The following is a 24,996-nucleotide window of genomic DNA, read 5'->3' as shown; positions in this document are numbered from 1 at the left end:
TTTACACCATTGGAACCTCATTTGCCAGTAAAAAATATGATAATTGGTTTTTTACCCTTCTATCTGGCAACCAAACTGACACCTTTTTTACAAGGAGTCATGTTTGCATAGACCACAATACCTGCAGTCATAATGCAAACAAAAAACATAACTCTGATAATGTATGCACTGTCCTTGAAGTCGAGCTCTCATACTCTGATGGTGCATTGTCTTTGAGTTGTGTGCCTTTTGGCGTCATCTGGTCCAACCCATGTGAGATTAGGATCTAAGGAAAGCTGTCTCGGGTGTGGACCAATCAATTTCAAGGACAGTGCATACATTATCAGAGTTATGTTTTTTGTTTGCATTATGACTGCAGGTATTGTGGTCTATGCAAACATGACTCCTTGTAAAAAAGGTGTCAGTTTTGTTGCCAGATAGAAGGGTAAAAAACCAATTATCACAAGCGTTCGTCTTCAGGTGAAAATCGCGATAGCTGCGATGTCTGCTGCGAACAGCACGATGTCTGCCTTTCGAAGATGCGAGAGGCCATTGTGCCCCTGCGTCGTCATGGGCCAGTTTGGGTCAACTTAAAAAAAGATATTTTTATCGTGGTAAAAATTAGGTCAATGAAAAAAATCTCACAAATTACTTACTTGGGATTGCACACCGCAGCGATCTTCGCCACCTACTGCAAAAACCTGGCAGTACCCTCCTAAAAAAGGTCTTGAGACTCGGTGGGGATATCGTGGGTAAGCAAGCGTAGTCATACTATTAACTGATTGATCCTTGCACCACCCTAAAGGACGGACGCTGTCGCAGCCCGGGCTGTGTCAGGACAGCGTAAATCATTAAACACGAGGGAACTGGGATTATTTACTTCTGTGATCCAAGAGTCGTGTTCTTGCCATGACCTCACCGGTAATGCAGATACACCAGGGACAGTGGCTGCCTGCTTTGAAATAAAATTAAATTATTTTTCACAATACAATGTCGCATATCTGACCGCGATCGATTTTTAACCGCTCGCACCCAGAGCAGTGTTTGCGCACGGTGGAACCGTCATTCTCTGGTCGACGTTCACAAATCTGGCCCTTTCGCATATCCGCCTGCATCTCAGTCGGATTTTCGACGTTGCACCGCGTGACCAGATCGCCCGGACAGCGCTTGGGTTGGACGGCCACCACGCACAAGCCGGTTCCCATCGGGTCCGCGGGGCGCTACTTGGGCGGGCAGCAGACGGCGGTGCAATACAATCCAGTGTTGTATTGTACTATGGCGCCACATTTATGCGTCCCCCCCCCTCCCGCCTTCACCAACAAGCACTGACTGGCATGATGAAGTATGGTCATTAGCCCACATGAGCCCCAAGGCGTGGCGAGATTCATCAAAAGGATGGTGTTTGGTGGGCCCAGGGGAATTCAATGTTGTGGATTTGATTTCCGTTTTCGTGAGCTGGCACCCCCTCTGAAAACATCCCTGGCCTAGGATCCCTTTGAGTTGTGTTAACTCGCCCATTAAAGCCAAGGTGCTGGTTTGCTCTGGGATTCCCAGCTCCTAGAGCCAATTCCCTGCCAATCAGATGTAACTTCAAATGAGGGAAGGCCTCAGTATGAAGCGGGATGTCTGCAACACACCACCCTTCACGTTACGGTCACATAAAAGATGCCGTCAAAAAGGTCGGATTCCTAACTTTTAATGGGAATCGTTAGTTTTGATCGATATATATATTACCATGTGGGTTTTCTCAGTTGTATTGTATAGCTCCTGTTTAACTGAATCAAATTGAGTTGCTGAAGAAGCTCCCGGCGCGTGGAGCGAAACGTCAGACATCGATGCTGAATAGCGCGTGGCACAGCTCGTAAACGCACTTTGAAGAGGCGTCCAGTACAACCGCGAACACCTTGTAATATTTAATCGGCTAATTGATTAAACATTGAATTGGGGTGCAGTGGTGGCGAGATGTTAGCTACCGTGCCTGGTATGCAGAGGTGCTTGATTCGATCCCGACCCTGATGTCTGCTGTACATTTGGAGCGTGCGTCTCTCTCTCCCCGTGGTCATGTGGATTTTTTTCATTTATTTATTTATAAACATGCATGTAGAGTGTCTGGCTGCAATAAATGTCCGCATGATAAGCCACTTCTTTGGGCTAGGTAGCTTCTGAAAAGGAGCTATGTAACTCAGTGGGCATTACCTGGTAAAATAATAATAAATGAAACAAATATATACGTATTTCTTTTTTTGCCAAATCGATGTATCGTGCCACCCATAGCTGCTGCTGACTGCTCTCCATTCCGGGCCTTTAAAGCTTTACTCTGCAACAGTGATTTAATAGCTAAAAAAATAAATCACGTGGACCGGCCCACATGCCGTGGGGGATTTTGGCCGGCTGGCCATCCATGGTTTGTTCCTGCGTTTTCTTTTTCTGCCCGACCCACATTGTTCGAGGTCTTTCGCTGCATTCCGAGCGGGCCGGAGTGACAGCCACACAAACGACACCCTCCTCCACTGGACTCGTCGGCGTCGTTGCCATCGGCGGCGGCGGTGGTTTTGTTTTTGTCTTTCAAGTTATCGCCCGGGAAACAGTGCCCTTTGCCTTCAAGCCGTGTGCGATTGATTTGGGAACACAATATTTTCGGAGCAATGTTTTTGTTGGCAATGCCATTACTGATACTGTAACGTGATGTCGATTTTTTTTTTACCAGTTTTGGTATGTAAGGAAAACAAAAAAGTTCAACCCTAGATTTGAAGCTTTCGTGACTGCAAGGATTCATATTCTTAGGTTTACCGAAAAAACCCAAGAATAAAGTTCAACCCGTTGCCAATCCACTGTTGGATGAACGCCTTCCTATGCTTTGTTGGTCACGGGGGCGTTCATCTAACTTACGTCACCACTCTGGCCAGTGCGGTTTGGTTGCCCAGGACCGCTTCAGATATCTCACCACCGATGTTCGTCATGCGAGGAAATCAAACTGAGGTCGATGGTTCTTTCGGTAAAGTCACGTAGGTATAAAATAAAATAAATTAAATCACGACGTTTCGGGCGCAACACAAGCGTCCGTCATCAGGTGGGACAACCACGGCAAGAAACAATTGCTGAAGTCGCCCATTATTTTATACCTACGTGACTTTACCGAAATAACCAAAGAGTATGGATCCCTGCAGTCACGAAAACTTTAACGGTGTTGACTGCCGAATCATCAACTTTCCCTTCGTTGATATGGACGTTACATCAGCGTTCCCCCGGTCGGTGTTGCGCCTTGTAACTGTTAATGAAGTCAACTAAACTAAACTTTTCATTTGACCAGGTAAAGTTCACTGAGCCATATAAACTCTTTTTCAGAAGCGATCTGGTCACAAATGATAGCTCAACGAAGTGGCTTATCACGTGGACATTTATAGCAGCCAAATACTCTGAACTAAATGTGGAGGGGAAAACCGGAGGACCCGGTAGAAAAATCCACAAGACCACAGGGAGAGGAGACGCAACCTCCAAAGAAACAACAGGCGTCAGAGTCGGGATCGAACAACTCACTATCTCCTGCATACCAGTCGAGGTAGTAAACATCTCGCCACCGTGATGATGATGAGAGAGAGAGAGACACGCAAACTCCAAATATACAGCAGCAGGCGTCAGAGTCGGGATCGAACAACCCACGACCTCCTGCATACCAGATGAGTAGTAAACATCTCGCCACCGTGATGATGATGAGAGAGACACGCAAACTCCAAATATACAGCAGGCGTCAGGGTCGAGATCAAACCCACGACCTCCTGCATACCAGGCGAGGTAGCTAACATCTCCTAGCCACCGTGATGATGATGAGAGAGACACGCAAACTCCAAATATACAGCAGCAGGCGTCAGGGTCGAGATCAAACCCATGACCTCCTGCATACCAGGCGAGGTAGCTAACATCTCCTAGCCACCGTGATGATGATGAGAGAGACACGCAAACTCCAAATATACAGCAGCAGGCGTCAGGGTCGAGATCAAACCCACGACCTCCTACCTACCAGGCGAGGTAGCTAACATCTCCTAGCCACCGTGATGATGATGAGAGAGACACGCTAACTCCAAATATACAGCAGCAGGCGTCAGAGTCGGGATCGAACAACCCACGACCTCCTGTATACCAGGCGAGGTAGTTAACATCAAGCCACCTCGGCACCCCTGTGCACGGTTCCCAGCTGAGCGAGCAGTCATCATTGCAGTCATCGGAGTTGCACAACCCCTCTTAAAACACGAAAGCAGTTGCAGCCTGCGCCTCCACAATGACCAGCATCCTGGCTGTTTCACCGCAGGCATGTGGTGTCGGTTCATTAATATCCTGGCATGGATCCAGGACCGGATTGCCAAAGCGGTGATCCTAATGGAGCCACGAAGGCCAAAGGGGTAATGTGGGTGGATGGAATTTGTGTGGTTTTCTGCTTTTTCTTATTAAATCACGTTCGCAGTGCAAAGGCGTGAAGGCCCAGAATGCCGGGTGGTCAGCAGCGGCGGTGACAGTGGCACGGTGACCTGACCAGGGACCTGCACAGTGAATTGTCCCCATTATTGTCCGGTGTTGAGAGAGGAGTTGAAGGAGGAAAGACGATCGCTGGTGATTTTAGCAACATGTACAACAATAATAATGATTATTTACAGCCCCTTGTCAATCCACCGCTGCACGAAGGCCTCCCTGCGCAGTGTCGGGCGTGTGGGTTATTTAAGCCATACTTCACCACGCTGGTCGTTGCGGTTCTATGAAGGGAGAGGGGCACACAGAGGTCCGCCTCCGATATTGCTCGCCGCCGATAACCGCGGCCAGAAATCGAACTCGGGTGGCGGGATTCGCAGCGCGTGTGCGTAAACCGTGCGGAGATTCACGAAACAACACAACGTGGATGTATACAGGGTCTCGGTGCGTCCGTCGCGTATTTATTTTGAAGATATCGGCAGCAGTGGCGTGGCGCACTTGGCATGGGCCATGGTGCAAGGAATGAAATGTGGCTCTTCATGGTCCTAAATCGGATCCTTATTCATTGCCCGCAGCTTGGACCCCATCTGGCCGACGGGCCCCCGGTGAATTTGAACGCCAGCTCAATAGCAACGCCACTGAGAGAGGGAAGTCTTTCGGTTATAAGCAGAGGTTAAAGAGAACATTCTAGAGGGTGATTGTTTTTTTTTTAACTAGGCAGCAGAGGTCGCAAACGGGGTTTGATTCCTTACCCGTACCCGGCCGCACCAGGGTCGCAATCGGGTACCCGTACCCGTACCCTACCCGATACCCGGCTACCCGTACCCTACCCGATACCTGGCTACCTGTACCCGGCCGGGTATTGGGTAGGGTACGGGTACCCGATTGCGACCTCTGGGATGAAGCCATGTTGCAGGCGCGGGTGGGTTGATTCTAGGAACTTGAATTGTGAGAAGAGACAAGACGTTGGGAAATGAGTGACAAACGGTGACTCACCAGTGACTCACTGCCTACCCGTACCCGGACCCGGCCGCACCAGGGTCGCAAACGGGTACCCGTACCCGGCCGGGTACGGGTAGCCGGGTATCGGGTAGGGTACGGGTATCGGGTACCCGATTTCGACCTCTGCTAGGCAGGGAGCCGACAATACGGATTGCGGGGGGGAGAGAGAGGGAGGGAGGGAGGGTGGCAGAGAGAGAGAGTGTGTCTAGTTCCAGACTATGGGGGCAGCAGAGGAGAATGAGCGACCTCCCACTGAAAGCAAAGGCAGGGTGAAGATCTACATTTTGTGCGCTGTGTCCGTGGGGCGTAACGACGACCCTGAGTGCGTAATGCAGTATTGATTGACCGGGGGGGGGGGGGGGGCGGACTTTTACGGAAAGGTCCAAGGCTCCTCGGCCGCCTTTGGGAATTTGTTACAGGATGAGGCATGAAGATCTGGGTCTGTCAGTGGGGGTGGTGGATGTGTGGAGGGGTTCCCAACAAGCCCCTCTCTTAGTCATCAGCCATGATCTATGTACTGGTGGATGATGAAAGCCTCCTCCCCCAGCCATTGGCATCTCTCACAGGCACGCGACGGCAACGATCGCTCTCGCTCCGGCGCACGGGGCCGATTTCGTCGCTCCATCTCTGCGCTGAACGTCCTTTCGGGCGCCTCCTACCCCCCCCCCTTTTCCGGCGCCCCCCATTGACTGCCACTCCGCTGTTGGTCTCGACCACCGGGCCATCCTTACTTCCTGGCGGCATGTCCTGCGCAAGGCCCTCTCGCATTTGTTCAAAGTCGAAGGTTTCTAATTTGCGTTTCTTCTCCGATCCATACATTCGAATGAGGGTATTGTCGTCAGCGATTGGCGCAGATCGATAAGGGTGATGATGCAGTCATCTGAATGCCTGAGGCGTTCTGAATGGCACGGACACCTCAAGACACACACAAAAACAATGTTTTTGTTTACAGTACGAACGGCCTGGGTAGATTTGAGGGAGCTGTGCAAACAGATTTAGATACCAGCTATGGGAACGAGTCGCTGTGTATTTGTGTTTGCTAATTCATTTCCATGTTTCTTTTTTTAAACTTACCCTGAATGCATGGAAAGATGCTGCTGTGTTTGAAATTCTCTCCCCTTCACATGTACTGTATGCAATGTTACCGCTCATCATCATAATCATCATCATAATAAGTAGCAGGAGCCATGATCTACTGCTGGATTAAGGCCTCAAGCCCTAAGGCACCATCTCTCAAAGTCTCGCTATGCAAACCGTACCTATCTCTTGCAAACGAGCACGATTCGACTGGACTGTCTCGCGAAAGAGATCTTCACAGTTTGGTCGGATTTTTCCAGGATCAATAACGATTTTGATTCTGAACGTCCTCTGCGGCGCGTTCCCCTCCTTTAGCTGCCACTCCATCATCAGTCTCCTAAACTAAAACAATTTTTTTATTAACCCAGATAAGGCCTACTGAGCCGTGTAGCTCTTTTTCAGAAGCGAACTGGCTATCACAAACTAATTATAGCCCAACAAAGTGGCTTATCACGTGGAAATTGCACGCAGCCAAATATTCTAAACGCACGTTTTTTTAATGTTGAGGGGAAAAAATACGGAGGACCTGGAAGAAAAGTCCACGTCACCGCGGGGAGTACATGCAAACCCCAAATATCGAACCCACGACCTACTTGCATGCCAGTGACACCTCCGGCCCCCAACCGTCAAAAAATTCCAAGCGTGCGCCGTGACGTCCACGCTTCTTTGAGCACTTGTCCGGCTACGATTGTAATTTTGCTTGGTCGGCGTCTGCGTGCGTTTTGTGGCCGCGTCCGGCCCCCCAATCTCCTCACTCGTCCTGCACCCCCCACCCACCTCGCCTGTTCTCACTCGCGTACCGCCCTGTCAGCGGCGCTAATTTTGGATCTTTGTCGCAGATCCCTCGTCATGGCGCATGCAGACGAGGATTCATCTCCAGATAAGGGCCCTTTCAGGCCTGGCGTCTCATTTTCAACGGAGACCTGGGGTTGATTGAGGACAGAAAAACTGCAAACTAAACGTCGGCTCAACAAACCACAAACGAGTACGATTTGAAATCGCCGAAACTCATTGCGGTTGATATGAAAAGCTAAAAATGTCGAGCAAAAAAAAAAATTCCCCCGCAAATACTACGTTATAATTCACAAAAGGTGCACGCCCACTTGCCAATTGTGCAGCGGTGCAAATTTCCTCAACCACCTCTGCCTCCGTCCACCCAGCAGGAAAACCAAGTCCACCGCAGTCGGGCGATAATCAGGTCGTGTGTGGTGGGGTATAGTGTGGGGACTGCCACCCCTTCCTAGACGCACCTCCGATTAGCACGGTTGGTTGCGTACGGTGCGAAAGACGTTCAACGCGCACAAAGACGACTGGCAAGCGTGGTTGAGTTGCAGGCAGCGGCATGACTCTGGCAATTGCAGGTCTGCACCTTGTTACTTGCTGACTAATAACTAACGGCATGCTAGATAATGCAATGTCTTTCCACATGTGGGAGGGGGGATCGTTAGAGGAAAAGGAAACTTTTTTTAATGAATATCAAACATTCTTGTAACACACAGAATGATTAGGTCAGTGGTTCTTAACCTCGGTTGCACGCTGCACCCCCTGGGGGTAACGAGATGTCCTCTCTGGGGTTGCGAGACATGGCCAAGTTTCTTTTTTATAAACGTAAATCATCGAAAACACAAATTAGGCATGGGCTACTTTGTTTCATCAAACCTATGTATTCATTAACATTGTCATTTGTTTTACGATTGAGAACCACATAGGTGCAGGCTGCATTCAAGGTTTTAGAACCACTGTATTTAAAGAGATGGGCCAGGGTGGCTCAGGGGATGACCAACGGAACTGGTCCTGCTGGGTTCGCGCCGCTCGCCGATAGTTCTGAATTGTCACTTTGCCCCCCCCCCCATCACACGATACCGGAGAGCACGGCTGTAATAATAACATCGCTTGTGGCAATTCACAGGCTGGCCAGATCACCACGTGCTGTGTCTGTCCATTCCAAACATTTAAAATAGATTGCGGTCACCGGTTCACTCTGTGGGGAAGTCAACAGTAGTTGTATTATGGATAGACTTACGCTCGCCATAGGAATGTGCCATTTCCACCACCTAGCTGTCGGCTATAAACAGGAGATGCTCATTTGTGCAGGAAACCACTTTGACTTTTTTTGTATTTGCATGGGTCCTCATGTACTTGTGCAGCTCTTTGTTAATCCACTGCTGGATGAAGGCATCCACCACCCTGTGTGGTTCATGGGGGATACTTTGACCATACTTCATCACGCTGGTCGGTGCAGGATGGAAAAGATTGGCGTGTGACGTCTGCCAGTACACTGTGGGGACACAACTTCGCTGCGTCAACTATATGTGTATCTACTCGTGCAGCAGCGCACTCATGTCACAGCTCGGAAATACCACCCTGCACCTTCTGAGCCACACCATGCTGGCTCGGCACGGCTCGGTTGTGCAGTGGAAAAAACCACCCTGCACCTCCTGAGCCACACCATGCTGGCTCGGCACGGCTCGGTTGTGCAGTGGAAAAACCACCCTGCACCACCTGAGCCACACCATGCTGGCTCGGCACGGCTCGGTTGTGCAGTAGAAAAAACCACCCGGCACCTCCTGAGCCACATCATGCTGGCTCGGCACGGCTCGGTTGTGCAGTGGAAAAAACCACCCGGCACCTCCTGAGCCACACCATGATGGCTCGGCATGGCTGGGTTGCGCAGTGGAAAAACCACCCGGCACCTCCTGAGCCTTGTCACGCTGGCGCGGTGTGGCCCCGGCGCAGATCGGATGTGCAGTGGAAAAAAGAAGCATCTGCCTGTCTCACTCCCTCCGTCTCACTTTCCCCGTCTCACTGTCTCCATTGTGCTCAGCGCCTGAAGCCGTGACGGGCATGCTGGGGCCTCCCGTGGCTCAGCCGCCCTCCCCCGAGGACCTCTCTGGGGGGCTGCTGGCGTCCCACGGCGGCGGCGGTGGCGGCGGCGACTGCGGCACCCCCAAGCAGTCGCTGACACGCCGCCTCCTCCGTTCCATCAAGGGCCGCGGCCGCCAGGCGGCTCAGCACTTCAGCTCGCAGCGGCAGCCCGTGGCCCGCACGCGCGCCCAGCTGGAGATGGAGGCCGCCGTCGCTCAGCGGCTGTCGTCGTCCCAGCCGGACGTCCGTTTCGGAGCGGGCTACCGGTCCGGCTCGTCCTCTTCGGCGTCGTCCGAGAGCAGCGGCTCGCCGTCCAGCCCGCGACGGGGGCCGCCGTTTGCGGCAACGACGGCCGACGCCGCCGGAGGTCCTTCGCCGGCGCTGCCGGCGCCGCCGCTGCCAAAGACGTGGGATGAGTGCGTGGGGTTCGCCCTGCCGGTGCCGGCCATGCTACCTGCCGACGGGAGGAGGTCGCTGCCGGCCACGCCGGCGCTCCGGCGCCCTCCCTGCCAAAAGACGTCGTTCTCCACGTCCGCGTCGCCCAAGCACCTGGCGGTGAGCAGCGGGTAGCGTCCGCGCGGCCACCTTTAGGGTCGCCACCTGTTCCGGCTTTCCCGGGAATCATCCTCTCCATTGAGCGCAGCCGTCCTGGGAAATCTGCGATTCTTCCCGGGACAATGAAAGTCCGGTCGCGGTTTTTGTCAGTTGTGTAATAATAACAATAATGATAATTCCACACCACTCAAGACAATGCGTTTAGCACATCGTCCTCCCCTCTTCTGGTATCTTCCCATGATATCTCCCGGTGTCTTTACATCAGAGGGGATGGCGATCCTAAACCCGGGGCAGTGCCCGTCGTGTAGTCTTGTCGCCGCTCGGCCAGAGTCGCGGTGCCGCTGGTGCCGTGATTGTTTGAGGCTCGGCCTCCTGGACGGAGTGCCGTGAGCAGGTTTCGCTTCTACGAATATCACGATTTTGTTCTCCTGTTTAAAACGCTCCTGGCACTCGTGCTCGACTCACGAACCCGGGCAAAGGGCAGGGTTACCCGAGCAGTGGGCGTTGCCTATAAACAGTGGGCGTGGCCTCTGAGCAGTGGGCGTGCCCTGTAATCAATAGACATAATTTCGATTTCAAGCTTTCGTGACTGCAGGGATTCATCTTCTTGGTTCTTTCGGTAAAGTCACGTAGAAGGGAAATAATAAAATTATAATAAAAATAATAAAACATAATGAAATACAATTCTCACGACTTTTCGGCCACAACGCAAGCAGCCGTCCTCAGGTGAAGAACAGGGCTCTTGGAAAGACAGCGTCTGAATGACAGCCCTGTTCTTCACCTGCGGACGGCTGCTTGCGTTGTGGCTGAAACGTCGTGAGAATTGTATTTTATTATGTTTCATTTTTATTATTTTATTATTTCCCTTCTACGTGACTTTACCGAAAGAACCAAGAAGATCAATAGGCGTGGTCACTTATTGTAGGCGTGGCTACGTGAAAGTGGGAGGGGCTGGTAGCTCACCTGTGCGTGTCCTGGTTGGAATTCCTTTCCAGCTCAGACCCCGCTTGCTTGCTCATCACCACATATATAACCTCTTGTTGTAACTGCTCTCTCGCTGGTTCAGCAGTTCCACTGCTGGATTATATTTTTCCCGCCTGATGACGACCGCTTGTGTTGCGATCGAAACGTCGTGATATATTATTTTATTTTATACCTACGTGACTTTACCGAAAGAACCAAAGAGTATGGTTGAGCCTACCGGATATTCGGAAGACCGATCCAATCGAGCAGATTGCCGACTCTTTTGGAGGACCCTGGGAGTTGCGCCAGCTGCTAATGTAAATCAACTGTGTGTGCGTGGTGGCCCGCCCACAGGTTTTATACGTCTGTGCCCACAGATCTGTCTGTGCTGACGGTCCTTAACTTATCAGCGTGAGTGTTTCAAAAGGACAAACCGTAGTTGTGTCTATTTACATTGGTTTATTGAAAAAACATTTGTGCTACTTTATTACATGCATGGCTTGGCTGTTCACATGCATGGTAATGCACCCGGTGGCGTTTTATTTGGTGCATTTTACGACTCGGTTATACGGCAAAGCCGGGCACGAAGGTCGTATGGCCGACCAGTGCACTCCAATCCGTCAGTCCGCATCCGTACACGACCGATGCTTACTTGGCGACACGCTCGCGCTTGCAGGCAATGCATTATGCGCGCAGGTCACGCGTGAGATGCTCTGCAAATGCGGTAACACTTGCCATTTGCCGGAAGGCCCTGGTCACCTCCCCCCACGCCCCCACACCCCTGTGACCCCTTCCCCCTCGCAAACAACTGTGCCGTCCATGGGGTCGGTCCTCTTGTCAGGGTTGAGACATCGATAATTGAGTCGGCTCACGTTGCCCAAGAGCACTTGTTAGTTGGTAGCGTCGTGAAGGGGGTTGGAGGTGGGTTAAGGTGGGACGTGGGCGTGATAGGTTTTATCCCGCGGTTGTCATGCCAGAAAATGCACGCACAAAGACAAGGATTGCCCATATAGATTTAACACTGAAGGTCCCCAACCTTTTTGGCACAAGGGACCGGTTTCGTGGAAGACAATTTTTTTCACGTACCGGGGGTGGGGGGGTTCATGTTTGGGTCTTTCCCCCTTCTTCAAAGAACCTCTCCAGCGACGTTTGTTCTTTACTCATTGTGGCTACTAGGGGTTAGCAGCTTGTGGGCTCACCAACACTGTGACTGAGACGAGTGGTAAATAATAAAATAATGGGCGGGCCACGCGCGGACTCACCGATCACCTCCTGCTGTGCGGCCCAGTTCCTAACAGGCCACGGACCGGCACCGGTCCGCTGCCTGTTGGGGACCCCAGCTTTAACAGACTGTTGGGGACAAGTGCTGTTTGAGATTAGCACCGCTATGAAGGCCGGCGCGGCACGAGCATGGGCGGGTGGCCGGCAGTCGCCTTTGTCTCCCTAGTGGCGACGTTTACACATTGCTCACAGGTACTCATTTGACGCTGAGTCGACCTAGGGAAGGCTCAGTTCAGATATCTTTAACCGGGAATCGATTTTGGGTCGCCGTGAATCGCACACACGCACGAGCAAGGGGCTGGGGAATTGTTCCTGGAAGGAACAATCGAAGAGGTGCGGTCGCGTGTGTGCGCTGTGCGTGCTACAAACACGGCACGGCACTTGCTGCGCGTACAGAGACGTAGCCCACGTGCCAGAGCAGACATCGGCACCGCCTAAGCTAGCTATGCTAGTGATGGCGCTGCGGTGGCGAGATGCTAACTACCTTGCCTGGTATGCAGGAGGTCATGGGTTCGATCTCGACCCTGACGCCTGCTGTATACTTGGAGTTTGTGTGTCTCTCTCATCATCATCACGGTGGCTAGGAGATGTTAACTACCTCGCCTGGTATGCAGGGGATCATGGGTGTGATCTCGACCCTGACGCCTGTATATTTGCAGTTTGCATGTTCTCCATGTTCTCCCTGTGGTCACATGGATTTTTCTCCGGCTCCTTCGGGAATACAGGCCGTGGCACCATGAACACATTCACGTTAATTTAAACTATTTTATTTTTAACTATTTTTTTTATTTCAGCAGATAAGGCCCTACATTTTTGACTTAAATCTTTCGTGACTGCAGGAATTCATATTCTTGGTTCTTTTGGTAAAGTTATGAAAATAAAAAATAAAAATAAAAAAATAAAAATAAAAATCAAATAAATAACATATAAATAATAAATTTTAAATAATAAAAGCAAAAAACCCGCAATAAAAAATAGTAAAATAAAATTAGAAATAAAAATACATTTAAAATAATAAAAGCAAAAAACCCACGACGTTTTTTAATTTAATTTAATTTATTTATTTTTACTATTTTTTTAATTAAATTTTTATTGTGGGTTTTTTGCTTTTATTATTTTCTATTTATTATTTTTATGTTATTTTTATAATTAAAAATAAAAATGTAAATTTTATTTTTTTTATTTTATTTGAAAATGTTTTGGCTTTTTTGTTTTCTATATATGTGACTTTACCGAAAGAACCAAGAATATAGGCAAGGCTCTCTTTTTTTATAAGTGACCTGGCGACAATTGATAGCTCAATGAAGTGGCTTAGCACGTGGACATTTATAGCAGCAAAATACTCTAAACACACGTTGATTCTAAATGTGGGAGGGAAACACCATAGGACCTGGAAAAAAATCCACACGACCTAAGGGAGAACATGCAAATTCCAAATATATAGTAGAGGCCTGAGGGTCGGGATCGAACCCACGTCCTCCCCTATACCAGGCGAGGTCGTTAACATCCGACCACTGCCTTAGTTTGAACGGCGCATGGCCAAAACAGAGGAATGCATCAGAGAGCCATTGTGCCAGATTGCCCGAAGGCTCTCTCGCGTGTGGCTGTTTCTTCTGCTTGAGCGTCTTATTTGAAATGAAAGAAATTCCTCGTCGGGTAATGACGTGGGCTCAGGAAATTGCGACTTGTTTGGTGGTGAACAGTTCCACATGTTTTTTAGGCACCACTTGGCTCCCACCCAGCACCGTCCTGCGTCGGTGTCACGCACGGTGGAACGAGTAACAATTAACGGGGAATGTTCAGGGCTCGGAGCCGCCCCACGCTCCCTGTTGGTAACAGCTGACCCCAGCCACTTTGAGGATTTCAACACGCTCGGTGGCCGTAGCGGCGCAGTGGCGAGCGCACTTGCACTGTAAACCCGGGTTACCCGAGTTCGATCCCCGGCGACAAATCACGTCATTTGCGAGTGACATCTCAACAGTTTCTGCCCGCCCTCTGCATTGACCTGCGTTGACCAGCGTAAAGACTTTTGATCAAACAACCTCCATGACCGACACGATGTGGGCAGGCCTTCATCCAGCCATGGATTGACAGAGGGCTATGAATGATCATTAATGATGAGTGGATCAGAAGAGACCCGCAGAGGATTTGGTACAATGATGCATCGTGCGCTGTTGTGGTCAATTACGTTCAATGAAATGGATATCCACCAGAATCTGCATATAAGCACACACCTTGGGAGCAAGGCCACCTGTGCTTATATATGAAGTAAAGTCTTTGTATCAGAAGTTTCCCTTCGTCTTCTTCCCATCAGTGTAATGGTAAGGCCGTGTTGCTATTTCAGGAACTGTTTTTCATATTAGGTATGCTTATATTTTTTCCATCCATGAGCCTATGGGCTTTCCAGCCCGAATGTTCAAGGAAGCCTCTGACAAACCTCCAGGAAACCCATTCATCGATGTAAATTAACAGTTTAATTTCTTGTTGGTCATGGCACTATGGAGCAGCAGCATTTGTTTAGTAGGCAGGCACAGGCTTCGTCAGTCGCCGTCCTATCGGGTGATTGAAACCTGTTAAACACAGCCGCTGCTGGGTTGCTAGACGTTCAAGCAAAGGGCGTTCCACAAAAACTGTTTGGAGTCTGCGGTCTTTACACGGAAGCTGCGGTTGGCACCCTACCTACACATTTCAAGAGAGATGGCTCGGTTCCCGAACCGGGCTGGATCCGAGAGTTGTTTTTCCATGGCAGCCCTGCCAGGGTGGCATCTGGGCTCCTGGGCACGGTTACCAAGCCGTTACCACGCACTGTGCCGGCCTGTCTTTGCCACATCCGATCGGTCGCCCAGAATTCCTTCTTCCTCCTCTGCAACGTTGCTCGACTCCGCCGCTGTCTCATACCCCACCACTCCCCCCCCCCCCCCCCACTGTAGCCAAGTCCCTGCCTGGTCCATGCGCTGAATCAGATGCCGGATGGAATTATCCAGTTGTGCCCCTCCTTGCTGGCATTCCTGTAGAAAGTCTCAGGAAACTACAGCGGGTTCAAAACGCTGGCTCGGACTCCTCCCATCACGTCCACTCTTGAGTCTTCTTGTTTTCAAGTCGTGCAGCACCAACGTCCTTCCTTCCAGGGCTTCCTTCATCCAGCTGTCTCCTCTTCACTGATTGGGCACGGCACGGAACAAGTTCACCATACATACACGCAGTCGTCCCATTGCTGGGCTTCATTCTATTTGTTTTGCTTTTGTCATTTTGGTGACCCAAGGTCGCTCCTTTACAAATGACACTCGTCGTGGTCGCTTGAGTGCTCACCTGGTCAAACAAATACATTTGACTTGACGGTAGTGGCTGTCACTTCAGACACCCCCATCCCACTGTCCTTCATGGGGGGAGGGGGGGGTGTTGGAGGGGGTAGGAGTGTCCCTTTATATAGGTAGCCAGGGTCCCAGTCGGCTCACCCCACACTCGCTCCGCTTGGCAAATGAGCTTGGCAAATGAACACTTATGCAAACCGCATTTCGGTTTTGCGGAAGTGGAAAAAATGTGCAATTTGTGTGTTCATCGTTGCTGCTCATCGTTGTAGGAGACTGCCTCGGACAGCACCATGAGATGTTCGATGGCACCGTTCCCACGAGCAGAGTTCCATTATTCCAAGCCTCGCAGGTGAATTCCCTTGTCTTTTACAGGAGGCAGAGCGATGTGAACTGAATCCCAATGCAGTCTTGATCGCAATTGCAAGGATTTATTCGAAGGCCCTGTGTCATCTCGATGGCAATGAATTAACCACAGTTTAATGCGTGTATATGTTTTCTTTGGCGAACTATTGTAGCTGTTTGCCTTCATTATGGAGACCCCTTTACTCATCGTTATGCTATTAGCTTGAACAAACATAAGTTAAAGAAATGGATTTCCCAAGAAATTGTTTGTAGGGAGGCATTTGCCTACCAATGATTTTCGGCGGTGGGAATGCAACATTTCCTATTTGCAGGGACAAAATTTTCCATAGGACAGCCACTGGTAAGTTCCACGATTTAAGACCTTTTAGAGATGTCGGTAACCATTTAAGATAATCAGGAAGTGGCTTCTTTACTTGGGCATAGTATTCCAGCCTATCAGGACTGTACTTCAGATGCAAATTAGTTGCCCTAATTTCTTGATAAGGGAGATTTTGCTTATAAAATGCCACTGGTGGTGGTGGTGTCGGACGTATTCGGAGCTACTGAATTTTTCATCCACGCTGGGACTGTGATGGTGCATTCAGTTTCATGCATGTGTCAGAGCGTCGACTTTGTCCATAAATAGGCAATATTTTCTAAGACTGTGACGGATAATAGCTTTCAAAATGACACTCAGTGGCTTAGCGTGGTTGCCGTGGGCCCTGGCGCAAGGAGTGAAACAGAGCCCCCTGTCTGTCCCCCCTCCTCATCATAGCCCAGAGGGCCTGTGTCCCTCCTGGCCTGTGGGCTCGGTGTAGTTGCACCGCCTGCACACGCAATATCCGATGTTACTGCCATGTGTATTTACAGGACGATTTTGAAATTGTGACTTATCAAACTGCCCCCCCCCGACCCTCCCCGACCCCCACTGTTGAATATCTACACAAAGTGGTACTCATTTGATCAACTCCAGAGGGATGAGAAGCTGGGTCTTGACCCCTGGCTAGGATTTTGAAACTGCAAACGTCCGATCGCGAGCCACGAATGCCACTCGGCCGGACGTAAATATCTCCACTGTAAATGTATACAGGGTGGCCCAAATCTCAGGACAACATTGGGTGATATTTATTTTAACAATTGACAGAAGGTTATTTCATATAATTTAGCAATTGTTGAAAATGACTTCCATTTACATTGATGCACGCATGAATGATATTTTAAAATACATTTAGGACGTTTGTTTTTGAACGATTACAGGTGTCATCTTTCAATATTAATCAATTATTCAGCACCTCTGATGCGCACGGTTGGCTATGTACGGTGCGAAAGAACGTCAGCACGCATACATACAAATTGCGTTTTTGTCTCAATGCAGTCAATCTTCTTTCCATTTTAAAATGTCACCTGAAAAAGGACGAAGAAAACTACATCGTAATAATGATAACAGATATAACATGAACTTAACGAACAAACAATTACAAATTTTAATGGCAGTTTTAAATATATATATGAAACCCCGTGTCCTCACTTTTGGGCCACGCTGTACGCAATCAACACCGCGTGGTTTCTGGTTTTGTTGCACAACCTCCGGCCGGGTGCGTGCCACTGTCGTGGACCATGGGAGTTGCTGCCACTGAGCTACTGAGGCTTGTTGACTTCTCGACATTCTTGCTGTGATACCGGCGACGGGTAAGCGAAAACAATGTCCTCGCCCGTGATTATATATATTTTTTTCAACAATTTGTCGGACGTGCTCTCGGTTGAGGATTTGAGCAAAGTTAATCTTTGACAAAAAAAAAGTTACTTTACATGAGCGTAAGCCACTCGGCGCTTAGCACACCGAAATCTGTCGACCTGAGTTCGAGCTCAAGCCATGGCTAACACCAGCGGTGAGTGATGAATTGCCCTCGTCCCCCCCACCCCCTTACCGCTTCACCATCCCGCACTGAGCAGCATGGTGAAGTCTTTGTTAAACTGGTGAAGTATGGTTCAGCAACACCAAACGACTGACGCGGTTTCGTAAAATCAGCCACCTTTCCGTCGTTGCGTCGCGCCCCAGATTTAGCACCACGAAGAACCCCCTGTCCCAAAAAACAAGATATATATATACCACTTGGTAAAGTTACTTTGGCTTTCGTGGCTTGCTGACCCCAGCGTGGGCGTGCACCGGCGCTGGCCACCGCTGATGATGTGGCGGGCGAGGTGACGGCGTATTTGCACTTCGGCTCCCGTTGTTGCCGGAGACGGCTTAGTGCCTGGGGGAGGGCGGCCGTCCGCTTCGCCCGGAGCGGGTTAAAGATCACGGCCGCTTTTATTTCCGTGCCGACGGAATGGGCTGACGCGCGCCCCGTGGAACTTCTTCCAGTCGCTCCCGGTCGCCGCGCAGAGCAACGTCGCAGCTGCGGAGCGACCGTGCAGGTGAGCGGGACTGCCGGGGGAGTGTCATCTCCACAGCGGTAGTCGTCGAACGGTCGCTTGTCATCCCCCGAGGTGTGCGGTTGCAGCTGTGGTAGAACACCGGCGGGCGACTTGCTTTGAGCGAGATACTAAGTAGGGTCGGCGAGAAGAAGCGGACGCACTAATGTGTGGCGGCCCTGCTGGCAGATTGGCGCGTAATGCCCCCGAGTCGTGTCTGTGCTCTGATAAGCCCTGGGGTGTCTGCGCGGTGTTTCAACGTAAAGCAATTTGCTCCCGCTGCTCCGGTGCTGATCTCTTCCGCTAAGTGATGCTGCTGCTGCCGCCGAATTGTGCCTGTGATGCCCTATGAGCTGTGGAGTTTACAGGCAGTAAATTTATGAAATGAGTGTAATTTGCAGCACTTTGCCGGTGCGCTGCTGGACGAAGGCCTCCGCATGTCGCGTTAGTCATGAGGGTGATTTGAACGAACTTCTTGAAGCTGGTCCATTGCGTGTTGGTTTAAGGGTGGCCCAAGTGTCAGATGTAACTCGCCACTGGTGTTAGCCGTGGCCGAAAATCAAACCGGGGTCCGCCGAGTTTGCCCCATTGCTTGCCCCCCCCCCCCCCCCAACTGCTTTTCCTGACCATGTAAACACTCATAAATTGGCCGATAACACCTTAATACATAGAGCGCCACAGAGCTTGGGCAACATTTGGCACCAGCGCATCGCGTGGCTGCGCTGCCTTCCCGCTCGTCTGTAGTTCTTCACACCTCTGAGTGTTTACTGTGCCGTGCGGTACAAGTTGAAATTATTATTATCAAAGTTATTTTTGGGTGGGATATTATTAATTGTTACAGTGCCAGTGATTTGACCGGAAAATGTATGATGATAAAAAAAACCGTCAATCCCCTTCAGGTGCAATAAAAATATTTTACTAAACTGTTTTTTTATTACTCTTAGATTTTTTCGGTAAAGTCACGTAGGTAATTTTTTTTTTTACCAGGAAAGGCGGATTGAGCTATGTAGCTCATTTTGAGAAGTGACCTGGCCACAAATGATAGCTAAACGAAGTGGAAATTTACAGCAGCCAAATACTCTTAACGCGTGATGTTGATTCTAAATGTTGAAGGAAACACTGGAGGACCCGGAGAAAAATTCACGCGACCACGGGGTGGAGAGCAAGAGAGACACACCAACTTAAAATATACAGCAGGAGTCAAGGTTGGAGTCGAACCCACGACCTCCTGCATACCAGGCAAAGAAGTTAACATTTCGCCACTGCATCATGTCATGTAACGTGCTGAGAAATAAATAATCAAAGCCCGGTATTTCGTGGATAATTCAGTTATATCGATTTCACTAAACAAGTTTATTTCCGTAATTGTAAAAGTGGCTGCACATCAAGCTTAGTAATTTTAAATTAGATTTTGTAATGGAACCACTTTATTCTGTGCTGTTTTCTTATCAAAGTCTGCAATGTACAGCACGTAACGGCAGTGTACCCGTCCACTTAAGCGTTCATTTAAACAAATGACACGGTACTTACAAGGGTGCTACCAGCACAGCGACCTCGGTTCGATTCCTCGCCACTGCCATCGTCATCGGCGAGTGATGAATACCTGGTCCTCCTCTTGACCGACTCGCAGTGACCAGCGTGGTGAAGTATGGTCAAACAACCTCCATGAGAGGCACGCAACGGGGAGGCGTTCATGCAGCAGTGGATTGAAAAAGGGCGTGGACATTATTTTATTATTATTAGTGTATTTACAAAAGCGTTCAGCTGTAGTTGTATCCGTATGCTAATCTAGTCAGCCAATATTATCTTACGCTATTCCTTTGTACTTTACAGCTTTGCTGTTTATTTTTCTGCCCGACGACCTCATCGTTGACAGTCATGCTTCACCCACCGCCGCTGTAGAGAAGACAGTCCCTGCTCGCAGCGACTGCAGCGTCGCGTTTGCGAATCTCGCGTCCCTCCTGCCCATGAGAGCCCCATCTCGTTGTTCCGTCTCCTCGATGGCTGAGGGCCCCTCGTGCTCTTTCGTTCCTTGGGATGCCACTCCCCTTCTCCCAGCCTCTGATCGTCACGGTCCACCTTCGCTTACGAATCGTTCACTTTTAGACTGAGTTCAATACATTCAATAACAGCTAGCCATTAACGTTTCAAGTGTCAAGCTGGAATGCTCTTCCTTCCGATATTAGGAAGCCACCGGAGCTTTTGTAACTCGATTGAAAACGAATTTCTTTAGAACTGCTTTTTGTGTTTGGCTTGTTGTCCTTCCCCCCAGCATCTCCAATTCGCACAATTGGCTACCTACGATGCGAAAGAAGTTCAACGTACATACATACCTGTGATTAAACAGTGCTCTCAACTGTCGTGTGTTCATGATCCCAGGCCGGTTACCAATGACTGTGCGAAGAAACCCACCACATTCGAACTGGTTTTGCGTGTACATTATCCGAATTCCAGAACTTAAAATGTAAAATATTGGTTGCATCGTCACGCGACGTGCTGCCCTCTTTACTGTGCGGACCGAAGGTCACCTGAAGGAATCTCAGAGGTAGCCCTGCTGTATCCACTTCTGTGGGCCATTCCCTGACGCGAGGATGGTTACACTGCTTCATTAGGGTTTGGAACGCAGGCGAGACTTAGTCCCACGATGCCCGTAGCGCCATTGGGGATTCCATTTTCTTGGCCGGCTCGCATGAAAGCACACGCGCACACCGCTTGCGTTTCGCTTTGCACTCCTTTGAAAGTCCACGGGGGAAACCAGACCTCCTGGACTGGGCATCGCGCCCCGAGTCTAACGGGGTTACGCTGGCAAGCGACCATCAACCAAGGATGCCCCCCCCCACTCCTCGCGACGGGAGTAGCCTCGCAGCCAGGGAGAAACCACTGCGGGCACACTTGAATGATTATTCAGAGTAATAACTAGTTTATTTTTTATTTTATTTTTACCAGGTAAGGCCAACTGAGCTACCCAGCTCTGTTTTAGAAGCGACCTGGCCGCAAATGGTCGCTCAACGAAGTGGCTTATCGTGTGGAAATGCATAGCGCGTTTCTAAATGTGGAGGGAAAAACCGGAGGACCCGGGAGGAATATCCATGCGACTACGAGGAGAACATGCAGGCTCCAAATATACAGGCATCAAGGTCAGGATCTAACCTACGACCTCCTGTATACCAGGCGAGGTAGTTAACATCTTAGTACCGTGGCATCCGAGCCACAGCACACTTACGGAAACCGGCACTTGCTCGCCAATCTGGTTAACGCATGTTCGCGGCTGCTGTAATGAAGACAACTCGAAAATGGCACCTCTCTAAATGCCTTTGTTCTCTTTGAATGGGTTGAGTATTAAGCCTGCTGCTTTACGGCAATCGTCATCGGCCACAGCCCATTGACCGCCCGACGAAAGCCGCCGCAGCTCACGGTCTCGCGACGCAACGATCGATCCGCCGAGCCGCTGCGCGCGAGGAGCTGCAGGAATCGCTCCGTCTCCTGCCGCGGGACGTGCCGCCGGGTGTGTGTCGCTCTCCCTCTTTCTCGTCTCGCCCCCCGAACAAGCCCGCTCGCTTTCCTAAGTGGGGTGGAGGGGGGCAGCTCGATGCGTGGATCTTCTTTGAGGGCAGACGCGCGCGATTCAAGTGCCATGAATGAAGGGCCATGGCTCGAAACGTTGCCCGTTATACATTTTTCAACCTTTCTAAAGGCCACAGGGTTGTTGACGGATGGGTCGAGTAATTTTGTTGTTGTTGTTGTTGTCGTTTGTGCTTGTGCAGCACCGCAGCCAATGCAGCAGCGGCACCAAAATAATTTGCACGATTCGTCTCGGCAGTCGGTTTACTCACAACGCTGGATGGTTTTTTTTACGGCGAGGCAGTGCTCGTGTTTACAAAACGTTTCGGCTTTTTTTTAGAACTGTGCCAGGTCAGGTTTGACCACTGACAAAAGCCGTGTGTTCGTTGCACAATTAGACGCGAGCGGGCCCCTGGTGACAAGAACAATGATCCACCCTCAAACAACACATCCCGTAAAGCTCCTCTTCAAGTGTTGACATTCACCTGCGGCTTTCGTCACCGCGGTTATTTTGAATTTGACGATTTCCTAACGTGCGACAAAGCTCTCAAGTGAATCTCCTCTGTTTCTGCAGTGACGTGTGGGAGGCAGTGTTTGCGTGGGTATCACGGTGGGGCGGCGGTGGGGGGGGGGGGTCTGCCGTGGTTATCACTGCCATCCAAACGTTCACTGGGTTTAACCTCTCGGAAAGGTCGTTGGAACAAGTCACGGGCTCGAAGATGCGATGACCAACGGTCAAGAACAACGATGGAATGGCAGCCAAAGAACCGAACGCACCGGTGGAGCGACGATGTCGGCTCGTGTACTGCCACAAATGAACCACGACACCTCGCTGGTCTCGTCAGGGAGCACAAACCATCAGGGGATACTCCGGCCATCCTCGCGGCATGCACGGCGCTTTCGGGTGCCCTTCTGCGGCCGTCTGGAACGCTCTTCCGATATTAGGGAGCCACTGCAGCTATGCACTTGTAAATCATCTCGATTGGAAACTAATTTCTTTAGAAAATATTTTAGTGCCTTCGTTTGTTTGGCCGTCCCCCGCACCTCCGATTAGTACAGTTGGCTACGTACGGTACGAAAAAAGTTCAACATACAGTACATGCGTACATTATTTACATCCCGGGATCATGCGAGGCTTGGCAGTGGCTTGTGGAGGCTTTAATTCAGCAGTGGATTGACCATGGCTAATGATCATAATATATTGAGCATCGTGTCTGTGGCCTGTGTACGTGTGCGCACACACACGGACGTGCGTTGGAGTGTACGTGTGTGCGTGACAACATAACGATGCAGTTTTATAAAGCTCCGCGGACCGACACCTCGACAAATCATCGCGAGGATTTCCCAGCTTCGTTCCTCCAGTGCAATGGAATCGGTCTCGCGTGCGCAGGAGCGCGATTGATGTCTGCATCACAAACGCACGAGTTATGGCAGCAGACTGTGGTGGAGCCCTTCATCCAGCAGTAGATCGACCGTGGACGATGATGACGATGACGGCGACGACACTGCTCATGTTGCTCGAAGTAGCAGATAACAACTCCTTGGATGGGAGTTTATTTCACTGTTTGCGGCGATCGTAAGATTCTCATTTTTCAAGGCAATTTGTGAGTGAGTGGGAAAGGCGCGCACTTGACGCTCGCTCGCTCGCTTGGGGAGGTAGAGGAAGTAGAGGAAGTAGAGGCCCCCTCCGTGATGCGGTCACCACGCTCGGTGGCTGGCAGTGGCAGTGGCGGCGGTCGTGGCTGCGTGCGGTATTCGTGCTGTCAGATCTTTTGTGTACGCTGCGTTCGACAGTTCCTGCCTGCACACACAGCCCGTCGTTTCAGTCGCCGCCTGGCAACTTGGAAAGGTCGTTGTCACCTATTTGTGTTGTTATTCGTTGCTTTGTGGTTTAAAAGAGAAAAGATCAGATGCTTTTGTGCGAACCGTGGTGGCGCAGTCGTTTAGAGCGAGCTTGAAGCGCCGGACGCTTTCTTCATCGCGCGAGAGCTGAACTCGGGAAATTGCAGTTTGCGTAACTCGCCTTCCTCTCCAAGCTTCTGTATGTATGTATGTTGGATTTATTTTGCATCGCACGTAGCCAACTGCGATCGGAGATGACGGGGAAGGACAAAAAATCAAACACTGAAAGCAGTTCTAAAGAAATTAGCTTTAAATCTAGATGTAAAAGTGCATAACTCCAGTGGCTTCCTAATATTGGAAGGAAGAGTGTTCCAGATAGCCACAAAAGCGCATCTAAAAGTGCGAAATGCACTGACCTTCTTTGTTCAATGGCGAACCAAAAGCCGCTGCGAGGATGACCGGAGTTCGCGTGATGGTTTCGTTTTGATTTGCCAATGTCACCCTCAGTGAAGTAGTCGTCGGTGCACTCTTCACTGCACAGAAGCAGGATTAAAAGGAATATTTTGAAAGGTAGAGAAATGTTCGTGAGTACCAAAGGTATGTTTAAAAAAATATATATAAATAATTTGCAGACAAAATTAATTATATTTTACTCGTGCAGCAGAGGTCGCAACCGGGTACCCGATACCCGTACCCTACCCGATACCCGGCTACCCGTACCCGGCCGGGTACGGGTAGCCGTTTGCGACCCTGGTGCGGCCGGGTACGTGTACGGGTAGGCCGTGAGTCACTGGTGAGTAACCTTTTGTCACTCATTTCGGGTAGGGTACGGGTACGGGTAGGGAACGGGTACCCATTTGCGACCCTGGTGCGGCCGGGTACGGGTACGGGTAGGGAACGGGTACCCGTACCCGGCCGGGTACCCGTACCCGGCCGGGTACGGGTACCCATTTGCGACCCTGGTGCGGCCGGGTACGGGTACGGGTAAGGAATCAAAACCCGTTTGCGACCTCTGCCGTGCAGCTGTTTAAAAAAATAGTGCAAATGACTTTGAGTGTCGCGTTGGAACTTGCGCCGTTCGGATTGCACAAAGAGATGAGCGCGCAGGAACGGCGCCGCGATCTTGCAGAGCCACAGCCTCTGTGGAAGTTTCACTGGAGGCAGAGATATTGCTGCAAAGTGCTTCCTGACTGAGTAAGTTGCGGGTTCATACTCTTAGTTCTTTCGGTAAAGTCACGTAGGTAAAAAATTAAATAAAAATTAATAAAAATAAAAGAATAAAAATCACGACGTTTCGGAGGCAACACAAGTCTCCGTCATCAGGTGGGACCGTCGCAGCCAG

The 24,996-nt window shown here is 50.3% G+C and overlaps 1 protein-coding gene across 5 annotated transcripts in view; it reads left to right on the top strand.

The window, feature by feature from the left end:
• MCTP1 (multiple C2 and transmembrane domain containing 1) overlaps positions 1–24,996 on the top strand; it is a 155,656-nt gene that overhangs the window by 5,793 nt on the left and 124,867 nt on the right. For all 5 annotated transcript variants that reach the window (XM_078874442.1, XM_078874441.1, XM_078874444.1 and 2 more), the window contains one exon: positions 9,344–9,939. In XM_078874442.1, the coding sequence (XP_078730568.1) occupies positions 9,344–9,939 (596 nt within the window). The remainder of the gene's footprint in view (positions 1–9,343; positions 9,940–24,996) is intronic.

The sequence above is a fragment of the Lampetra fluviatilis genome, chromosome 39, assembly GCF_964198595.1.
Source record: "Lampetra fluviatilis chromosome 39, kcLamFluv1.1, whole genome shotgun sequence".
Lineage (NCBI taxonomy): Eukaryota > Metazoa > Chordata > Hyperoartia > Petromyzontiformes > Petromyzontidae > Lampetra > Lampetra fluviatilis.
Note: the sequence above shows the minus strand (reverse complement) of the source record. Positions and strands in the feature narration are given on the sequence as shown.